This window comes from Opisthocomus hoazin, chromosome 8, assembly GCF_030867145.1.
Source record: "Opisthocomus hoazin isolate bOpiHoa1 chromosome 8, bOpiHoa1.hap1, whole genome shotgun sequence".
Taxonomy (NCBI): Eukaryota; Metazoa; Chordata; class Aves; order Opisthocomiformes; family Opisthocomidae; genus Opisthocomus; species Opisthocomus hoazin.
The window spans coordinates 12,771,244-12,791,610 of record NC_134421.1 but is presented as its reverse complement, the minus strand read 5'-3'; the positions used below and the strand labels follow the sequence as shown (position 1 = coordinate 12,791,610).

Here is a 20,367-nt window from a genome sequence, read left to right as displayed (position 1 = left end):
TCTTCTGCAGTCCCAACAGGCAGATTTTAATAGCAGTTGGGGCCTCCAAAGATACAGGCATCTGCTGTGGTGCCAGGAGTGCCTGAGTTCCTTTTACCGACTGACTTCTATAATATTAGTTAATGCACAAGCCTACTTTGAAAAGTTTCACTAGGTGCTGTTCCCCAGGACAAAATGCCAAAATAGCTTCATAAATTTGAGCCCTAATAAAGTCTCAATCCAATTAAGGACGGGTAAAACATCTCGGAAAACTACGAGGTCTCAACTCCACCCCTGTAAAAGTCGATATGCTATGGATCTTCCAGCAGATACAGGATGAAGATTTCTGAGGCAGCTGAAATCCCATTTAAAAAAACAAAACAAAACGCAAAAAGTCCCACAAAATTAAAACCCCAACTTAACTCTGAAACTCTTAAGTATTTCACTCCCACTGAATGTTAAGATGACCTCATTAAAAAAACAAAGCAAACAAATTTCTCCCTTCCTAAGAAGTAGTTTTCTAAAGTATGAAAACTTTCAATATTGAGATTGTGCCTTTGAAAAGAGCCTATCTTACAGTCCCTAAATCTACTGGATTTTTCCTCTGGCTCACGTAAGTTTGAAAATTCCTCACACCAAGGGTTGTTTAAAACATAGAAAACCTGCTTCAAAAATGCTTCCCCTTTCCCTCTACACACACGTACACTGCAGCTGTTGCCCTGGGCAACTACCTCCATTCTTTATTCTAAATATAACATTCTGAAAACAAAGCAGAGTCTTGAAAATAAGATTGGGAATATCATTAAAAAGAGATATTTTTCTTATTTTTAAAAAAAGATTAAAAGTTCTTAGAATTTTTAAGCGCTAAATAAAATGCAGTGATTCTTTACATAAAAAAAAGTATTGCCAAGTGGTCTTCACAGTATTTAACTGCTGCATTTACAAAAAAAACATGAAACAATTAATGTCAGTGGTTTTAAGCACTTTAAGAATTTATTGGCACTAATTCTGCATTTTCTGGAGGAACAGTGGGTTCAGATTTATGGCCCTATACCTTGTTTCATTGGCCAGTGAGGGGAAATAAGCCTAGCCCCACGAATTAGAGCAGGCGTTGTAGGTCTCAGCAGATCTCCCCTGTGCTTGTTACGGAAAACCAGTGGCTAACTTGAAATGAAGTTGTTGGCTGAAATACTGGTCTCTAAGAAGTGGAGTAATACCTAGAAAAACACTGCCTGAAGGAGCAGGGCGTACCGTGCTCCCACAGCCTCAGAGCGCAGAGAGGAGCCCTGACCAGTGTCATCCCATTACTCCCTCGCAGTACAATAGGAACTGGCATATCTGATCAGTTCACAAGACATGCAGGTGGCAGCTCTGACAATGTCCATCAAAACAACTATGCATGCAGAAAGCTTATATTGATCTCTTGTAAGGAAAACTAAAAGCAGTTTATCTATTAAAAAGATTTAGCAGGACTGGGTATCTAGGCAACACCATATATAGAACTATGTTTTAAATTAATTGTCAACTACTCATGGCAAAACAAATTAAGTATTGCATTTCATTTAACAAATAATTCAGAGGGCAACATCCTGGTAGTTTTTGACTGCATTGACAAAGAGTGCTGCTTTGCAATTCCACAAAGTCTTGTTTTAATCAGAACAATATCTAGAATCAGTGATGTTCAAGGAACTCCAGTCTTCTGCCTTATTCCAGATAGAAATATAGCTTTGCTCATCAGTTAAGGTACATTTGATATACAATAAAATGCATTTCAAGACAACGACAGCCAAATTCCATGTTGGAAGCAATTACAGGATTACTTTTAAAAGCAAAAAACGTTAGAGGCAATCAGCTCTCCAGGAAGTGCAATGGATGATAAAACAATAGTGAATATGAAAGCTGGCAAAGCAGACTCAGCAGAGGCGATGGCAATAACAAAAGTTTAATTAGTTGTGGAGAAACAAAAAAAAAATTCCTAAAAGACAGTCAAGAGGCAGCAGAAATTGAACATCCACTAGCTTTCCTAAAAGTCAAATAAAGCACCCTAGCTACATATTACGATGCTACTGTCTGGAATAACGAATTCAAAGAAAGTAAGGGGTGGGGGAAATCACACCACCTTTATCTTTACATGTAAACATTACCTTGACTTGGCATTTAGGTCTCCTTTAAATTCAATAACTCTAAACAGCTGAGAAGTTGGAGAGACAATACAAAAGCAGATCAAGCGATCTGGGTAAGCCAGGAGCTCCAGTAAACCACGTGCATGTTAGCTACAACAGTGAGTTTATGTTTTCATATGAAGCACCGATACCATGACTAACACCCTGAAGAACAGAAAATGGGGCAGACAGCCCATTATTTGGGAATATCACTTGTGTTCATATAGGCAAGCAGTTGTGGTAGGAAATGACAAATGTGCGACGCTTGCTGCTCTTAATGTGGTTGGTGAAAAAGTTCAGCCGAGAATTACAAAAACTTTTCATGATTTCTCTCCCACTTCAACCGCTGGTATTTACTTCAATGGAAAGTGTGAGACAACTTCAGTTTGTCCTAGAGACAGCATGAGGTTGGAAAGCCAAAAGGCATTGGAAATATGCAATGAAAAGCAAAAGAGAAAAATACAGAAGCATCAGGTACAGCAGAGATCTGCCCCTCCATTCTCTAAGAGCACATCATAGAATCATAGCATAGAATCACAGAATGGTTTGAGTTGGAAGGGATCCTTAAAGGCCATCCAGCCCAACCCCTCTGCAATAAGCAGGGACATCTTCAACTCGATCAGGTTGCGCAGAGCCCCACCCAACCCGACCTTGAATGTTTCCAGGGATGGGGCATCTACCAACTCTCTAGGCAACCTGCGCCAGTGTTTCACCACCCTCATCATAAAAAAATGTCTTCCTCCTATCTAGTCTAAATCTACCCTCTTCCAGTTTAAAAGTATTGTCCTATTGCTACAGGCCCTGCTAAAAAGTAGGGCTGTTCTATCAACAGGTAGAAGCTGCACCTATTAAGAGGACAGACTTGCTAACTTATTGTGCAGGCAGACAAGGCAAGAGAAGTGGATCAGCACATTATAAGAGGCATAAAAATACATTAAGAATTAAAGAATACAAATCACCCTTGTTACAGGGAAAAGTAAGGGCAGGATAGACATGACTTTGTCCTTATATCTCAAAAACAGTACAAATGCGACTGGTCAAAAAGAATAGTACCACCACGCAGCAGGTGAGGTATAAATGGCATACATCATAGTCCAGAAAGACTGGCAAAGGACATTTAGAATTATCTTTGCTAGAATATTCAAGACTAGACGGCAATTAACTTTCTGGCAAGATTTAGCAAACAATCCTACTGCGATGGAGAGAGGTGAATTAAATGATCCTCTAGAAGCCCATTCAAAGCAAAGTCTGTGCCACTGAACTTTTACTGAGAGCCAGGAATATCAGCAATTCAGAACATGACTGCAAGCAGCCATAGAGCTGAAGAGCCAAAAAGCTGGTTTGGCTTTAAGGAGAAAAGGTAAGCAACATCAGCAAAAGCTGATGAAAGGTTCTTCAAATTCCCCAAAGGTCCAGATAGTACAAGCCCACCTCCAGGGGCTTATATGACCCATTACTCAGAGTACATCTGTCAAAATATGACGCCAGAAGAGATCAGTGTAGTAATCAACCTTTCTGTTGGAGAGAAAACCAAGTTCAGGCTTAGTGCAATGATCATGACTCCAAAGGAATTGAGGACATATCTTTAACTGGGCAAATAAAAATGGAGATTTACTGCTGGCATCTCTGTAACTTTTGCAGTTTATTAGTGTGAAGGTGCTGTTCTCCTGCATAGTATGAATGATAACTGTGGACCAGCACATACAACCCTAAACTCAGTTACAGAGTTGCATGGAAGAGTCTGCGTAGCAAAATGTAGTATACTGAGGATGCACATTATTCTAATACTAGTTTGCACTACACTAGGGCAAATGTGCTTTGCCTTCACAGGTGAAGACGTGGGCCACATCAATTTTAACTTGCTGAATACCAAAGGATGCTGAAATACTAAAAGAAATTTATTCCTTCTACTCATACTCAATTTTGTAAAAGTACAAACGTTAAAGGAAAAAAAGAATCCTCCTAAAATACCTACAGTATGAGCAATCTGACAGGAAAGGGCCAGAGCATGCACTGTGAATCAGCAGATGGTATTTTTACCAACTGCTAACAGAAGTCTGAGAAGCAAACTCAGTTTTGGACCACACAGAGCACACCTGCACATTCAGAGCTATCTCCTGCCACAGTCTACTGTGAGGGCTTTTAGTCTGTAACAGTGTATTAACAGGTAATAGCACTTTGTATCAAGTATCAACAGGCAAACAAACTTTGTTTTATACCCGCCAGTCAGCTAGGCACACTTCTGAGTGTATGCCACGAATTCTGCACTTAGCCTGTAGCAATACCTGGTGAGCACGGCTCTGGGTCCTCGAGCTCTTGCGTGCATTTTATCCAACACCATGTGCTTTAGTTTCTGGTAATACACAGGACCAAAATAGATATATGCTTCCAAAGGCTCACTGCAGGAATAAAACCAAAACAAAACCAAAATCAATATTAACAGTTAGCACATATTTACCATAAGAGAGACAAGAGAGTCACGCACAGGAGGAATTTGAAAAAATCTGGGAATCAGAAGTCCTAGAAAAATGCATTTGGGCTTTCAGAACAATCAGTCTGAAAAGCCTACAGAGAACTCTTCTGACCACAAGAGCAGTACACGTCCAGCACCAGATACTGCTGTATCCACCCTAGCGAGGAACAAGCTCCTGAACCCTGGCCATTCGCCATGCAGACATGCTGCTACAGCTCCAGGTACTTGCTTCAGCTGTATCCTGGGAAATCCCTCTGTCTGTGCAGCGGTGTTTTAACAGTGTCATCAGCAACCAATAAAGACTGAAATGTGTCAGACACTGAAGAGTGGCTTACGTTATCTCTGTTTACATTGCTTCACTCGACATCATTCACACACAAAACAAAGGTAAGCATATATGTAAACAAATGCATGCAGCACAAATGCTCAAAACATCATTTTTAGAGGAGCACTTCAAGGAATCTGTGTCTGCACAGATAGCTTAGCACTGCCACACTACAAGCCTGACAGTCTTCGCATCCACTGCTCTCCCTGCGCACCGTTTTGAAGCGCAACCCAAGACGCAGACGGGTGAGAGCCCTCCCTGAGCAGCTGTGCATCAGCAGCTGCAGCCACAGCACAAAAACCGCTGCCCTGGCTGGCACTGGGGCTCAGGCAAGCCGGGAAGAAGGGCTCTTCAGAGTCGTGTTTGGGCACTTGCATCAGCTTGGAAACTTCTGTAAGCAGTACGGAGGGTGTTACTCCATTCTATGAGCTGGAGTAACGGCTACAGATTTCTGTGTTCAAAACACTCACAACTGTAAGAACAGCATAAGCGCCTAAAGATCAGAAAGCAACAGTTGAAAGCAGTCAGTCATTTCCCAGCTACCACCTTTAGCACTAAGAACGACCACATTTAACACAGACAAACAAACTCAGCACTGCCACTGATTTATTTTTAAAAAAATGTATGCGCAACATAAAAACAAGCAGGAGACAACAGTATTGTGCCTCCCATTCAGAGTCATTACTGACATGATGCAGTGTTATTCCAAAAGCTGCATACTGAAGAAAACAACAAAACATAATAGACACTTGGAATTTGCAAACTTCCAAATTGTTACAAAATCTGCCTTCAAATTTCAGAAGAAATAGATTAAGCATGTGAAATTTGCCTGGAAGAATATCAGTACCCTAAAGCAAAGTCACTAAATCAGGTACCACAAAGTTGAAGTTTGGGGATGGGGGACTTTTAGATTTGGATGATTTTACTCTCCCTAAGAAACAAGATTAGTCAGATTTGTTAGAAGTTACCATGATGTACTAACAAAGTGTTTCAAAAACCAGGGTATTTGATATACAATTTATGGACTATGGAGTGGGTAAGGAAAACAAAATCAACTCTCTAAGACAAAAAAAAGAAACATATGGAATAAGTTGGTAGGAAAAGCAATTAAAATAAAAAGTTTTTAAAAAAAACTCACAAAAGACACCTAAACTTCTTCCTTAAGAAGACAGCGACTGGGAGCATAATAAAAACAGCAGAAAGGTAGGATTAAGATACGTTTTGGAGGGGCAGGCATGTGGAGCCATATGGCCTTTTCCTGTTCCTAAACTATCTTACGTTCTTTGAACTCTGTGTCTCAGAAGCCATCCTGATCGACACAGCAGGAAGTTTGAAGATTAGAGTTCTATGCCAGACTGAATCTTTGTGTAACTGACAGAATAAAAAAGAAGAAAAAAGAGCACATGCAAAATATTCCCAAGTAACAGACACCTGCCTCCAAATTCGTATTTTACAGTACTATTAAGTCAACATGAAAATGCTTATCTGATTCCAAGCATATATAAGATTTGCTTCCAACAGAAACCTGAAATTTCTTACAATCTCTCAGAAAAAAACCTGGATTTTACATTTTTGTCATGCAGTAGAAGTTGGGAGATTTTCACATGTACCACCAGGGCCATTCACATTACAGCTACAAAAATACTAGTAATTTCTTAAAATGTGGAACCACAAAATATTTTTCAGGAAAAAAAAAAAAAGTGCACCATTCTTCAGCCCCTTCCCTCCATCTCACAGAGCAGTTTGCAAATACGAGAAAGTTCCTGAGCTCTGAGACATGACAAGATTTTTCAGATGTGTCTGAACAGGACTTCCCCACTCCCCTGAAAGGTCTAAATCTACCCAGCAGATTCTCACCCAGTGATACCAGATGTTACATAGTCCTTCCCTAGGTAGTTATAACCATGGCGAATAAGATCTTCGCACACATCCTTAACTTTACTGCCTCCAAAAGCTGTTCCATAGTGAAATCTCCCATCGAGGACGCCAGCCTTTCCAGCCAGGAGTTCAATCAACTTTCCTACCTGTGCAAAGAAAAGCAGAGTTAACAGCCTGCTCACTAGCACGGGCACATCTCTGGATCCATCACAGCGTACGTTAGCCAGGCAAAGTGTCCGAGATGGCAGCCCGGGTTACTGCACGCAATGGGAGGAGTGGAAGCAGCCCAAAACCAGGGAGTGCTCTTGTGTGAAGGAGGGAAAACTGGACTCATTGCAGGGTCTGAGAACACCTTTAAGGTCCAGAGTGAGGCAGCTCCATTTTGTTCCAGTTGTCTGGAAAGTGAGCAGAATCCAGTGTGGCCTTCTGCTCTGGGAGTCAGCCTCAGAGGTCGACACGCTACAGTGTGGCAGGGGGAACAGAAGCGAAGAAGCTAACAAGGAAAAAAGGATCTCAGTTCCAGGGAGGCGCATGCAATGTAAGTAGTTATATAGGTGTAGAACTATTACTGAAACTCTTCTCTACCCTTACCCTCACAGTCTGCCCCAGCTGGCTTAGTGGGCATAGGCAATAGGGAATGAAGAGGGAGAGCAAGAGATTTTCAAACAGAAAGGGTGCAAGTGAGGTATTCAGTTGCCTTCCTATTAGCTTGATACAGAACAAAATGAGCATGATGCACAAACAGCCCGCACCCCTACTTCTTTTACAGCAGGATGTTTCCAAACATGCAAAACAGAAGGCTGAATACTTCTAGGAGAGCAAATGTGTGGCATGATGACTGGAGAATATTCTCAGTGAAACCACATTTCAAACTTTTTTTTGCTTCTTCTGGCTAATCTACTTCATTTTCCCTATTAGGGCACACTGTCTCTTTAATTGTAACATAACCACTAACCGTCATACGCGATGGGAAGCCATGAGGGTTCATTATGATATCCGGACAGATTCCTGTATCGCAAAATGGCATGTCCTCCTGAGGAACAATCAGTCCACACACCCCTGCAGAAGAGAAAACATTTCAATTCACAAACAGCAAACCACCAGCAGGGCTGACGCTCATCACCAGATTTTCTTTAGTGTTTTCCTCCTCCTCTCTTTCTCATGGATCACTTTTTACTCAGATTCATTACCATGACCAGTCCTCACAACCTGCAGGCTAGAAGAGAGCCCTTGTGACAGGACTGGCAGAATTAGCATACCCTTACATTATGCTCCCAGTGATTTGTGAGTTAGCAAATTAGGGAAGAAAGCTTTAGATACAGTTTTCAGAGGCAACCAGAAACTTCTGACAAGTCAGACTGGAGCATCTCAAGGGAGACTGAGTTTTTAAAGCTGATGCTATAATTTCTTGAAAAAAACAATGAAAAAAAATCAAGCCTCTTACAGTTTCTCTTTGGACATAAAAAATTATTATTGATCAGAAAATTTTTTATGATATGTACGTTTGTGAAACACTGTGAATAAAAACAAATCAAGTCAGGACTTTGACATGGACTGAGAGAAGTAGGGGAAAATACAAAAAGAAAAAACCACCCAAAGATTTAATTCCATGTAGCATTCATTTGCTGAGCAAAGACTGTTTTCAAAGAATTACAAAGTACAATCCAATCCTCAGACTGCTTGCATTTGGTCAGTCCGTGAACACAAACTGTACCTTTAAAAGTTTTGGAAGCCTTTTTCAGTCTCTATCAATATTAGATGTAAAACGAACAAACCTCCCTAAACTCTAAAACTATTTAGGAAAGATTAAACGGAAACATGACAACTCATTTAAAATAGTTCATCATACACCTCAAAATTTTCCTTCCAACCCTTAGAACTGCTTCTGCAGTGAATTCTGCAAACCAAAATGCTGCAGCTATAAATGACAGAGAGGTCTAACATTGAAATTCAGGTGCTAAAATGCAGCTGCTTAAGCCCACAGTCCTTTGAACCAAAGCTACTGTTTCAGTCGGACAATTTTTTCCAGAAGCCCTTAAACAGCCTGCAAGCTATTTGAGATCAGCCTGCTGCAACTGCCAGAGCACGCTTTGGGAACAGCCCTGGAGCGGAGGGGGCTCCGGGAAGACTGAGGGTGCTGGTTACATCCCTAATAAGGCATCCCCCGACCAGCCAGTTCACAGGGGGATATTGGCGTCTGCTCAGGAGGGAGCTCTTCTTCCACTGTCCAAGCAAGACACGGATAGGTGTATGGGACAGTAGTTAATAGAATGAGAATGGTAAGTATGGGGGAAGGGAGCAGGAAAAAAAAAAAAAAAAAGGATTGGCACGTCTGGGACAAGGGGTGTGTGAGTTGTGTTTAGTTTTTAAACCTATTGAAACTAATCTTCATTGTTCTATTATGATAATAACATCCTTCTACCCCTCCCCATCAAGCAGCAAGCATCTGCTGAAAATAAAATTAAAAAAAACAACGCACTATCTCTTGTGTGCACAGCTTTTTTATCATAAAATTGTACAGACAAATACTTTATTGTATATGTATTATGGCACATATATTTTGCTTTATTCGCATTTACTTCTAAGAAAGTGTTAGGCTGCATCCGGACTTCATGGCACCTGTAAGCCAAAAATTAAATCTTAGCTAACTTAAAATTACTTTAGGCTCTGAAAACCTTTTATATGCCAAGCCGGTTCCCATAGCAGACAGCCACTGTGTTGTTTGTTTTGTGTGAAAGTGAATGATAAAAGATCCATGAAATCGACACAGAAAGGCAGAACAGCAGAAAGAACTGAGGGCTCTCCATCATAGCGGCTTCTACCCTCCGCTGACTTGTATAACAATGGGACCTACACACCCAACTGCAGATCTAACACAGCTGTGCATTTCATTAGATGAAGAGCACTAGTGACACAAGTAAATAATTAACTTATTCTGGTCCGCTGACTGTGGTTATGAGACCAGTCATAGCTGACAGATTTTAATACAAGTTAACACAAAGACAGCATAATGAGCTTAGAAGTTAAAAACAAAATATTTAGACAGAATCCAGCAATGTGAAGCTCACTAGGCCATTTATAAAGTTTCTATTTTACAGAGCCGGGGCGGGGGGGGGGAGAGAAAGCCATACAACCTCAATTCTAAGCTTCTGTATTTTAAGAAGTCACTGAGTTTATAACAGATCTATAGCAGTTCCATGTGTATTTACAGAACAGGACAGGGAGAAGCTTCTTCCTCCCCTATGTTTTATGAAAGTTTATTCTTTCTCATAAAAAACTGTTCAAACAGTTGAAAGACACCTTTCCTTACATACAACGCTACTTCTAAAAGGAAGTAACTGCAACTAAACCAAAAATGTAAGCTTGATTTCATTTTGCAGTCACTCGCCTTCAGAAGCTCCAGAGAGCCTAATGCCTGCAGTTCTGCAGGGTAAGCTCCTGAATTCGCTCCTCTTTTCCGGCCATGATCGCTGAGCCAGGCTTTGCAGCGGGGCAGTAAAAGGCAAGGCTAGCAGCTCTGCATTGCCAAGCAGCTGCAAAAAAGTGATCGAGTCAGTTAATCGATCTAAGTGCAATTATCACTTGCAACTGGTTAATAAAACAGTAAAGCAGAAAAGAAGAGACTGGATTTAAAACAGCCTCAAGTTCCAGATGTTACCCTGTCCAAGTAAGAACTGCATTTCACAACTGAGCTGCTCAACTACTCCCCATCCAATATTCATAAATAGGACACAGTCAAACCAGTAAATAACTTTGCTCTGTGGCTCTTACCATAGGTTATCAAGACTTCCTAATTGTTACAGATTTAGACATCACGTGAACATCATTCCCCAGCATTCACACAGGACATATGAAATAATTTGTTTTCGTTCATTTCTCTTCCCATCACAATTTTTACATGCTGCATCTGAAATTTAGCAATACAATTGCTAAACACTACACTGCTATGGGCCTGGATCTACTCTCACCTATACACTCTGGGGTTCTCATCTAGGACCAGAATCAAACATTAACAACCAGAAAAGGCTGCAGAGAAACAAAAAACAAAATGTTTTTTTAATGTGAACTAACAAGAGGGTTGTATGTTTGAGCAAGAAAGCATCCAGCAGCTTGCCATATCTCATTTCTTTTCAACTGAAAACCAAACTGAATTCTAGAAAAAAAAACTTTGTCTATCAATTTTGTAACATCAGCTTAGAAGGAAAAATAGTGAAAACACTAACAAATACTTTCAAGATATACCTCTCTCAAAAAAAAAAAGTGATTAATAAGCATGGCAGTTTACTGCAAGGATAGTTTAAATTAGAAAAAAATTAAATCAGACATCTACAGTGGTTTAACATGCAAGTATAAAACACCATAGGCTGTGTTTTTCAATGCTATTGTATGCCAGCCAATAAATGACAGCCCTCTGACTATGCATGATGGCCCCCATCCTCACAGACGCTATCTGCATCCAGCCCGACAGTGTCTCAACACCCACGTACCGCCACAAGGCCCTGACAGAGCCTAAGGATCCTCTCACCCAAAAAGTACTTCTGTCCTTAAAGAGTTTCTTTTTCTAGTGAGGAGAAATTCAGGTTTCCGAATTGGTATCTTTTCTGTGGTTGCTTTTACAGTTTGCTGACAAACATGAATGTACACAGACTTGTAAAACAGCAGTTCAGTGGGGAGAGGGAAGGGGGGCGGCAGGGAGGGGGCAGGGACAAAACACAACGGTATGGGAAAGTTTTTCACCAGGCTACGATAAGATGCCTTTTATACACACACATGCCAAATGAAAAAAAAAAATCATCAAATAAGTCAAAACAACCTAATATAGAAAACTAATTACTACCAGCAGGAGGGACATCAGAGAGCAAAGGAGACGAAGTGAATAGAGCAGCAGTAATACCAGTTTCTATCAGCAAGATAAAAGGAAGCGCATTACTAAATGTGCTTGTTTACTTATTCTAATGATACGGTGGTAAAAGAGCTAAAACTAAGTTGAAAGGTGGCTATTTTAGATTTACCAGATTTGCCAGAAATTGGAAATACTCCTGTGAAATAAGACTACGTCACATAATTAAGAGAAGTTGTAGCTACAACACAGCACCATATATTGGGGACAAGTGACAAACAGATCTGCAAAAACTAGTACGGTTAAACAAAAGTGTACATCTACTTCTAAACTCTCTTAATTACATACTGTGCTGGCTGACTGAGCATAAAACAAGTCCAGAAGAAAAAAAAAAAGTGCTGCATCGCATAAGGTTTGTTCCATACCGAATCATTCACTGATCTATCATATCACTTGCTACATCCCATTTGACATAAGAGGTAAAGAACAGAATTAAAATTAACAGATAAATAATGCATAAGTAAACTTGATTAGTTTTCTTATTAAAAACATCACTCTAAATGAGAGGAGGTGCTAGAAGACAATACAGTTTGTACACTGCTTTCCCATGAGCTGCTGAATGGTCTGATGTGATAAATTTGCATAGTCTGAAGCACACAAAGAGCTGATTAATTGAAACCCTTACAATGCTTCTGGAAGCAGCTATTGTAAAACAATAACCATAGGAACTTTACAAAATACACATGGCTGAATGAGTCAAGAGCTTAATAAAATGTGTGTTCAGGACACACTATTTGGAAACAGAATTAGAGATTTTTATTCTGTGCCATAAAATGCTAGATCACCCTAATTTCAGAGGTTCAGTTGAGGATTTACTGAAAAGGTCAGAAAGTTACCTGTTTGCTGCTTGAGATAAAAAATACTGTCATTTTCTTCTTAAGACAGCAAGCTAAGCAGCGGTTGGTTAAAAATAAATAGAAAAAACAGTATGAAAAGTTTTAATGGCATTCTGACATCTCATTTTCTCACATTCAACTTCTGAAGATAAAAATAAGGTAAGAAATTCCTACCTTTCCTGATGCCTAATAACTACTAATCATCCCACATTCCTGCAGTTGATAACAGCAAATTCTTTTTAATGCCATTTCAATGATTTAATTCCTATAAACCCACTGATGTTTTATTAAAGTACTAAGTCTGACTTGTAACATGTGGGAAAATGACATAAGTAGCCATTTAAAACTAACATCTTACTAATATCTCACTTTACATGTTCTGCTTTTACATACTATCCAAGTGTCCACTAAAAGGAGAAAGAGAAGTTATTCTCACCCATGTGAAGTTAGGCAAGCAGAAGGCAGATGCTCAAACTAGTAAAAAATTTAAAAAGTAAGCAAGGTCAGATACGTGGTACTGTCATGAAGTTTATGTTGTTGACAATGCTGTGAATGGATTCTGTTCTGACACTAGAGAATATGGTTCATTTAGGAAAACAAAGACCGTCTTTCATGAATTTAAACTCTCTTCCTTGTCTTCAGAGTTGTTTAAGTGCAGATACTTCAGAAAGGTTTAATCCTTTATCTTAGATCTTCAGCTATTAAAAAGCTTCTGTTTGCCAGTTCAACCAATCTCTTGCTTAAATACAGTTTTTCCACTCCTCAGGAATACTGTTCAGTATTGCTGCTTAGTTCTGTGATCTACAAGACCTTTGTTGGAGGTGTTAATCCTTTTTCACATGAGAGACTGAGAAATGTTCTTTCAGAGAAGTGATATATTGCTTTTTTTCACATCAAAGGAGTCCAACTTTTTTCTCATTGTGACTTGTAGCAAAGCAAGAGGAAATCTGGAAATATAATAATTTAGTTTGTATGGAACTCAGATGAAGCTTCTTTAGCTTAACAATCCTTTAGCATTCTGTGCTTTGAAAAGTGACTTTGGTTGAAGAATGCAAGATTAAAAACCAAAATAATTAACCAAAAAAATTTCTTTATCCTTCTGGAAAAAATACGATGTGATATAGTTAAAACAAAGTCCTACAGCTCAAGATAAGTCCTCCCTGTTAGGTATATGGGTTGTTGTGAGACATTAGAAGCTTAAGAGCTTACACAGTGAAGTGACAAGTCCGCTCCCAAAGACCTTACTGCAACATCCAGTTTGAAGATGAGTATCGAGACAGAGCAAAGTATTTGCTGGTGCATTTCCCAACACAACATGATGGTCTCATTTGGGTTTTTTTCTCCTCCTCTTACACTTCTTTGTTGACAGGTCTTGAAGGAAAGGCTAGAAGGAAAGGCTTGAAGCAAACTGCTTTTATAGGCAGTTTGGAAGAAGTGTACTTCAAACATGGACTTGAATGAAAAGAGGGTGTGGTGGACAGGCCAGAAGTGGTGACCCTTGCCAATATCGTGCTGACATGTGAGAGAACACAAAGAAGGTGGCAAACACAGAGCCAGTGGCATAGATCTATATTATTATAAAGGCCTATAAAACCTACCTACACATTCAACGAAAGGCGCTTCTGTAACAAAAGGCTCAAGCTGGTCAGTGAGATTTAATCTGTCATATCCCAGACACTTTCAAATTCTGTTACTCTGCTTCTTTCTGCCTCAGCGATAAAGTATAGCTTTGAAATACAAATGAATTTGGAATACAGGAAAAAGTCCATTAAAAAAACTTCAGGCATGGTTTGTGCAATCTTTTATTTTGCACATATTTAATTATTTTAAAATTACTACTACAATTCTGTGAAATCAAATCTCATCTTCCTGCACTCCTAGAAAATAAAAATACTTCACAGAAAAGATTGACAATACAGAAAGGAGAGAGATGCTTTCCCTTCTTCTCGCTGAATAGGTACTAACAAGCTACTTGTTAGTTTAAGCTCATCAGAGGTTTAAATGGCCCTATGATGGGCTTAAAGCTAACATTCACAAATTAAACTTGAAGTGGTTATCGTCTGCATTCAGATGAAAATGAGGGAATAAATTCAGGGCTAATTAAAAATTCTCTCAATGGAAAATGTTAAACTGTTAGTATTACGATTTCTGTTTCACAGTTGTCTATATTCCTCCGTTATGACTGATCCTTCCCTGATCTGATGTCAGAGAAGGATGATGCTAGCTGTGTTTTTAAACTGCCAGCAAAGGAGATTTTCCCTTTCTTTTTCATGCCTTTTCTCCAGTTCTGTCATTGCCCGTAATCCAAGATTAATGTCAGTATCTGATTCTTCACTGTATACTGAAATTGCAGAACAGTAAACTCCACTGTTCTTGTCAGTATCTTTTTTCTTGGTATCTAACACACGTACCTTCTCCACTAAGCACATTACTCCTTTCTCCCATTTATTGTAACTTCTTTTCCCATAACATACTACAAGCCAGTGAACTGAGAGTTCTGCTACCAGGGAGGATATGTATAGCCTAGTAGAATGTAATAATTTAGAATATGATCACTCCCTTGATCACAAGGAATTACTACAGATTGATGCACTGGACGGCTAACAAGCACATGCCTGCAACGTCTGTGACACCGCTGTTGCAATGTTCTCCAAAACCAAGCTGAAAGGGACATTTGCTATTCTGAATAATTGATGGTTTTGGCTTATTATTATTATAGATCCAAAGCACAGATACATGGGGGATCAGTCATTCTAACGTGATGCAATGCCAGGCATAATTACAGACACCCTCAAAGCTCCCTACAGCACTTAGTATGTTGCTTTTTTGATCATGGGATTTCCACAGGTATTTTACTTCAGAAAAAAAAATAACTTTCTATGGCTTTTGGGATATTAAAGAAAATACCACCAGATTCCAATACAGTGTGTCTATTCCAATACAGTGCATCTATTCCAACACAGCGCATCTTCATTGTTTCTGCAGTTGACTATGAGTATCAGGGTTTGATGAGTAGCAAAAGTACTCGTGAGATGTCTGTTCTTCAAGATCTCTAAACTGAGCTTGCTGTACACTGTGAGATGTCTTATGTCCATTAGCGGTACGGATGGCCCTCTGCTTCCTAAAGCCACATTGCAGCCTGCCTGACAATTCTGTTTCCTTCTGTCATTCTTCCACCTTTTCTCCTCTGACAGTTCTAGATTTGTGGTGCACATTTTTCTTGATTTTCTGAGATGTATGAAAATTGGTTCAATTTAAATCCTGTTCCACTAACTATTTCAATAGGTGTACATTAATAGCCCAAGCTAGGAGAAAAATCTTACCTGCTTAAGTTTTTCATGCAAATACCCATAAATATTTATCATGATTAACTGAGCAGCTTCTTTAACACAATTTGTAGGCTATTTTTTTTTAATTCTAGAAAGAAAATCTGTCCTGCACAGTACTGATTGTATTATTCTATAACAGCTTGCAGCTAAAATGCCGCATGCCACTTATATGGAGAAAGGACTATTAGACGAAGCTCAAAATACATGAATAAATGGACTTTGCTCTAAAAGTGGTCACAGGCTTGAAAGTCCTGCATATCTTCATTGCGTATGAGATCAAAAAAATTATCTGAAAGAGACTCTACACAAAATCTTCCAGAAGAAGGATCTTCCTGGAGGGAAGGAACGGGGCAGTTGAAGCATCCCAACTCCTCAGCTCTTCATGTCTGCCTCTGAAGATAATGATCTTCCCCCTCACTCACTGTAACTATCCTATATGGCTGTAGTGCAAGAACCAGAACGGATTTTAAAAGGAAAGTCAAGAATGTACTGCTGCTTCTTTACTTTTTTGAAGCCTTCAATAGATACCAGTTTCCAAATCACTTGGGCACTCAGTGAGAATCGCTTCCTATTTTAGATCAAAAGCCATCTTGAAAATACAATCTGGAAAAATGTTTCAATGCATATCAGAAGAGTTTCCATTGCTTAATGACAGCAGGAAATAATGGAAAGATTTTGTTAGAATACAGAGTTTTAAGAACCAGTTTTATGGGTCTGTGGAAAGATACTGTGGAAGGGTGATCTTGAAGAGAGCTGGACGTACTGAAAAAGCCTGCGTTGACTGTACTCTACAGAAAGTACAGTCCACCACTGTTTTCGGTCGCTTCTTTCTTAACACCCCCCCACACCTCCCAGACCTTTGAGATTTAGAGAGGATGTTGTGAGTCACCTTTTTTGGCCATAAGTTCAAAGGGAATCCTGTGCTTTTTTCAACAGATAGGGAAACAGGGTCCTGATTTTCATCTTCTAACATTAACACTAGAGAACTATACGCCACCAGACAGCTTCCTAGTAGGTACCCATTTCCAGTTCTCAGTTTGAAGATCCAGAGGTGCCCCAGATCATGTCCCAGGTGTATTTTTAAAAACAATTTCCCCTTCTTTCCGGTCTCCACTAGTGCATTCTGCCTAGTTGCATTCTTGATTTGCTTCCCTTTTACACCATGGCTAAGAGTTCTCTATCTGCAGTCTTGTCTTTAGAGCCATATGTCTGCACAGATGACTTGCAGGGAACCCATTCCATCTCTGGTGTTTTCTGTCCATCAAGAATAGGCCCTTTCACTCTTTCCTCCAGTCTCTCTCTTGATAACCCATTAACCTATCACCTAAAATAAAATTCACACTAGTTAAAAAACCTAAACCAAACAAAACCAAAACCAACTCAAAGCCCTGCTCTTGTTTAAAAGGAGCAACTAGTGTCTTTTCCATCGTAAGTCAACACAGAGTTGTGTTTGTCAATTCCTCTCCTCAGTTCCAGAAACATCACTGCTAAATTAGGTGATCTTAACCAAAAAAAGGGATATGGTCTTCTACTGCTGCATTCATAAAAGATCTGAACCTATCAGTGGAAACATACATGATGTTATTATGTAAGTACAGAACACCTACCTTGCATTTATTTTTATTAAATGTGTAGCTTACCTTTCTGCCCATGACGACTGCTGAATTTATCTCCAATTTCTGGGCGTCTAGTTTGCCTCAACAACATTTTGATCAAGAAGGCATCCTCTGCATTTGATGAAATCATTACTTTTTCAATATAAGAATCTGTCGCACCTTTGTAGCTAGTACAAGAAGACAAAACATGAGTTTTACATCTATGAACCAAACACAAGTTACAAACCAGTATCTGTGTATGGGTAAGTTTCTGGCTAAACTGTAGTCTTCATGGAACTTTCATATGGGAGGCCAATGGAGCAAAGATTATGTATCTATAAAGTTTCAGAGTACAGTATGTTTCTGGAAAAGAAAAGGCTTAAGAGATACAATAGAAACAAAGGGAGAATTAAGCTGAACTTGTAAAGAACAATGTGTCTTTTTCTGTCACATGGGCTCTTCTTGATGGAAAAAAAGCTTACTAGTATATTGCAAATTTTTGGATCTTCAGCTAAACAAACCAAAGCCAAACAGAGAGTTACAGTTGAAGAAGGGAATATACCAAGAGAATTTAAGAACAAAATTAAGGCATAATATCCTGACTGAAACTACGCATCAGGTGCAGGTGTGGAAATGAACCAAGGGCAGACCATAGTATGAGGTACATAAAGAGTAGTACTCAAGGATCCGAGATTTGGAGATGGGGGGGTAGAAGAAAAAAGGTAGGCATGACAGCAGGAAGTAAAGGGAAATTATTCTGGTATTGTCTTTTTTCTATATATTGCAGAATGAAGGTAGTGTAGATTTTAATACCTTATTTATTTTGTCTTGTTCGCATAGCTGAGATGGTCAAATTATGACACCTAAACTGAGAGCCCTGGATCCATGACTTTACCTGGCAGGATTACTTCTTTCCTCTTGATAATTACCCTGTTACCTCACTTCTTTACTAATATCTTCTAGGATTAAACCTAGAGCTTTCTATTGCTTATGAAACACACAAGTGTAGCAAAGCTAATTCTGCCTTTCTGATCTGAGCATGAATTGCTTGCCTTGCTCTCTGCTAATTTACCAAACTGTCAAGGCTATTTCTGACTAAACAGTGAAAACCCCTTCATTGTTTATTTATTTATACATTTAATGCAAAATTTTCATCTCAGATCTCAGAAGCCATCTCCTGCCCTTTCAGGACAGGATGGCAAAAACTCTTACTGACTGTCCTTTCCCATTCACTGGTGCCTTGGTAAAGGACATCTAATCGGAGCGGCCAGAACGAGCTGACTGTCAGCCTCTGAGACAGGAAGGCCTCCATCACGTGGCCTCCTGCCTGGCAAAGTGAAGGCTGACACCAGTCAGCATCGGCCATTTTCTGTGGGAGCCGCTATGGAGGAGATGTGCCCCCCTCACTAAGTACACACATGCCCTCTGCCCTCCCCACTCATCCTGCTTTTCTCCTGTGTCTCCACCACTTCATCCATAAGCGACCCCTCTCCCCCCTACCACTGTCTTAGCTCTCTCCTCAGTTTCTCCTGGGAACCTACTCACTAATTCCTCTCTACACATAAATCTTCAGGTGGGTTCCTCTTTCTCTGTGCAATTCCAGCCTTTCAGGTGTCAGAATCTAACTATTAGTGATTAAGTGCCTAGACACTTCTGAAAATAACCTAGCCTCTGAAAACTCCTGGGAAAAATCTAGATATAGCGAACTAGGTCTGATTTGCAGAGGGAAGTTTATTCCTTTGACTTTTCTAGAATTGAATATTTCTCAGGTATCTTTCTTCTGTGTACCTTCCCCAGCTATAAAGTTATGATGCAACATACGTTACTGGCACATCTTTGTACTGTGGCTGCTGAGGCACACTACTTCCTTCCAGAGGTGTCTGGGTCACAGTTGGCATAGATTTGTTCACAAGTACTTGCTTATTTTCTACTTTTTCACCTACAAAGAGCAAGAAAAAAAAGCATTGTGAAAACATATCTGGCTACCTACGTTAGAAACACATTTTAAGCTTTAAAAAAAGCTAAGCTGGAAGACAAACTGGGAGGAACACGTCCAGGAAGTATGCCATGTTATTTTATTAAATATTGCATGGTACGGGAATCATTAAATCGGCCTTGTTTTTTTTTTAAACCAAACCAGAACAGCTTGCATGCTGGGTGCACTATGAGAATAGCTAGTCAACATAACCTGAGTCTAACGAATACACAAAAGCATCTGAAGTCATCTGCTGTAAGTATGGAGAAAATTAACAAGCAACACCGTAACAGACAAATTTTAGAAATTCACACTGAAATTTGGGCCATCACATCATTTCCACAACGAGTTGTGCAAAACTTCCAGTCTCTCCTTGCAATTACCTTTTCCTATTGCTTCTGGTCTCATATGTCAGCTGTTTTCCCCTGCATTCCCTTATACTGCTCTTCACATAGAAAACCAGATTGGTAGCATGCCCAATGATACTAATGCACATCAAGTACCTGGCCTCCCATCTCCTCCACAAAATTACACTGGGCTTCAGCCTATGTTACTTTTCTGTCCAAATGAACTGTTTCAAAGAGGTTTTTACCTACATGCTGAGAACAGTCTCAGTTTGGAGTCCGCCCCAGTCCCATCTATCCTAATACTTCAGAAGATTCTTGCTGGTTTTTTTTAAATTAACTTTGAAAGCTCTATTGTGATGTGTTAAAAAGCAAAAGTGACTCAATTGAGTTGCTATAATGGAATTAAGTTTAGGGTCTTTTACTACACCTACCGTATTAGATCTCAGCAGAGAGCCGTTTTCTAATTGAAGGGTGACAGTATAGGAGGATTCTTTCTCAAATTTATTTCCACTGGAAAGTTATACACCTATCCTCATAACTAAACGTAGTTGTATTTATTTTCTTATCT

At 39.6% G+C, this 20,367-nt stretch overlaps 1 protein-coding gene across 1 annotated transcript in view; it reads right to left on the bottom strand.

Moving 5' to 3' along the window:
* POLR3B (RNA polymerase III subunit B) overlaps positions 1–20,367 on the bottom strand; it is an 83,393-nt gene that overhangs the window by 7,587 nt on the left and 55,439 nt on the right. The window contains exons 22-26 of the mRNA XM_075428813.1: positions 19,299–19,416; positions 17,523–17,665; positions 7,773–7,876; positions 6,797–6,963; positions 4,427–4,540 (exon numbers count right to left, since the gene is read on the bottom strand). Coding sequence (XP_075284928.1) covers positions 4,427–4,540; positions 6,797–6,963; positions 7,773–7,876; positions 17,523–17,665; positions 19,299–19,416 — 646 coding nt within the window. The remainder of the gene's footprint in view (positions 1–4,426; positions 4,541–6,796; positions 6,964–7,772; positions 7,877–17,522; positions 17,666–19,298; positions 19,417–20,367) is intronic.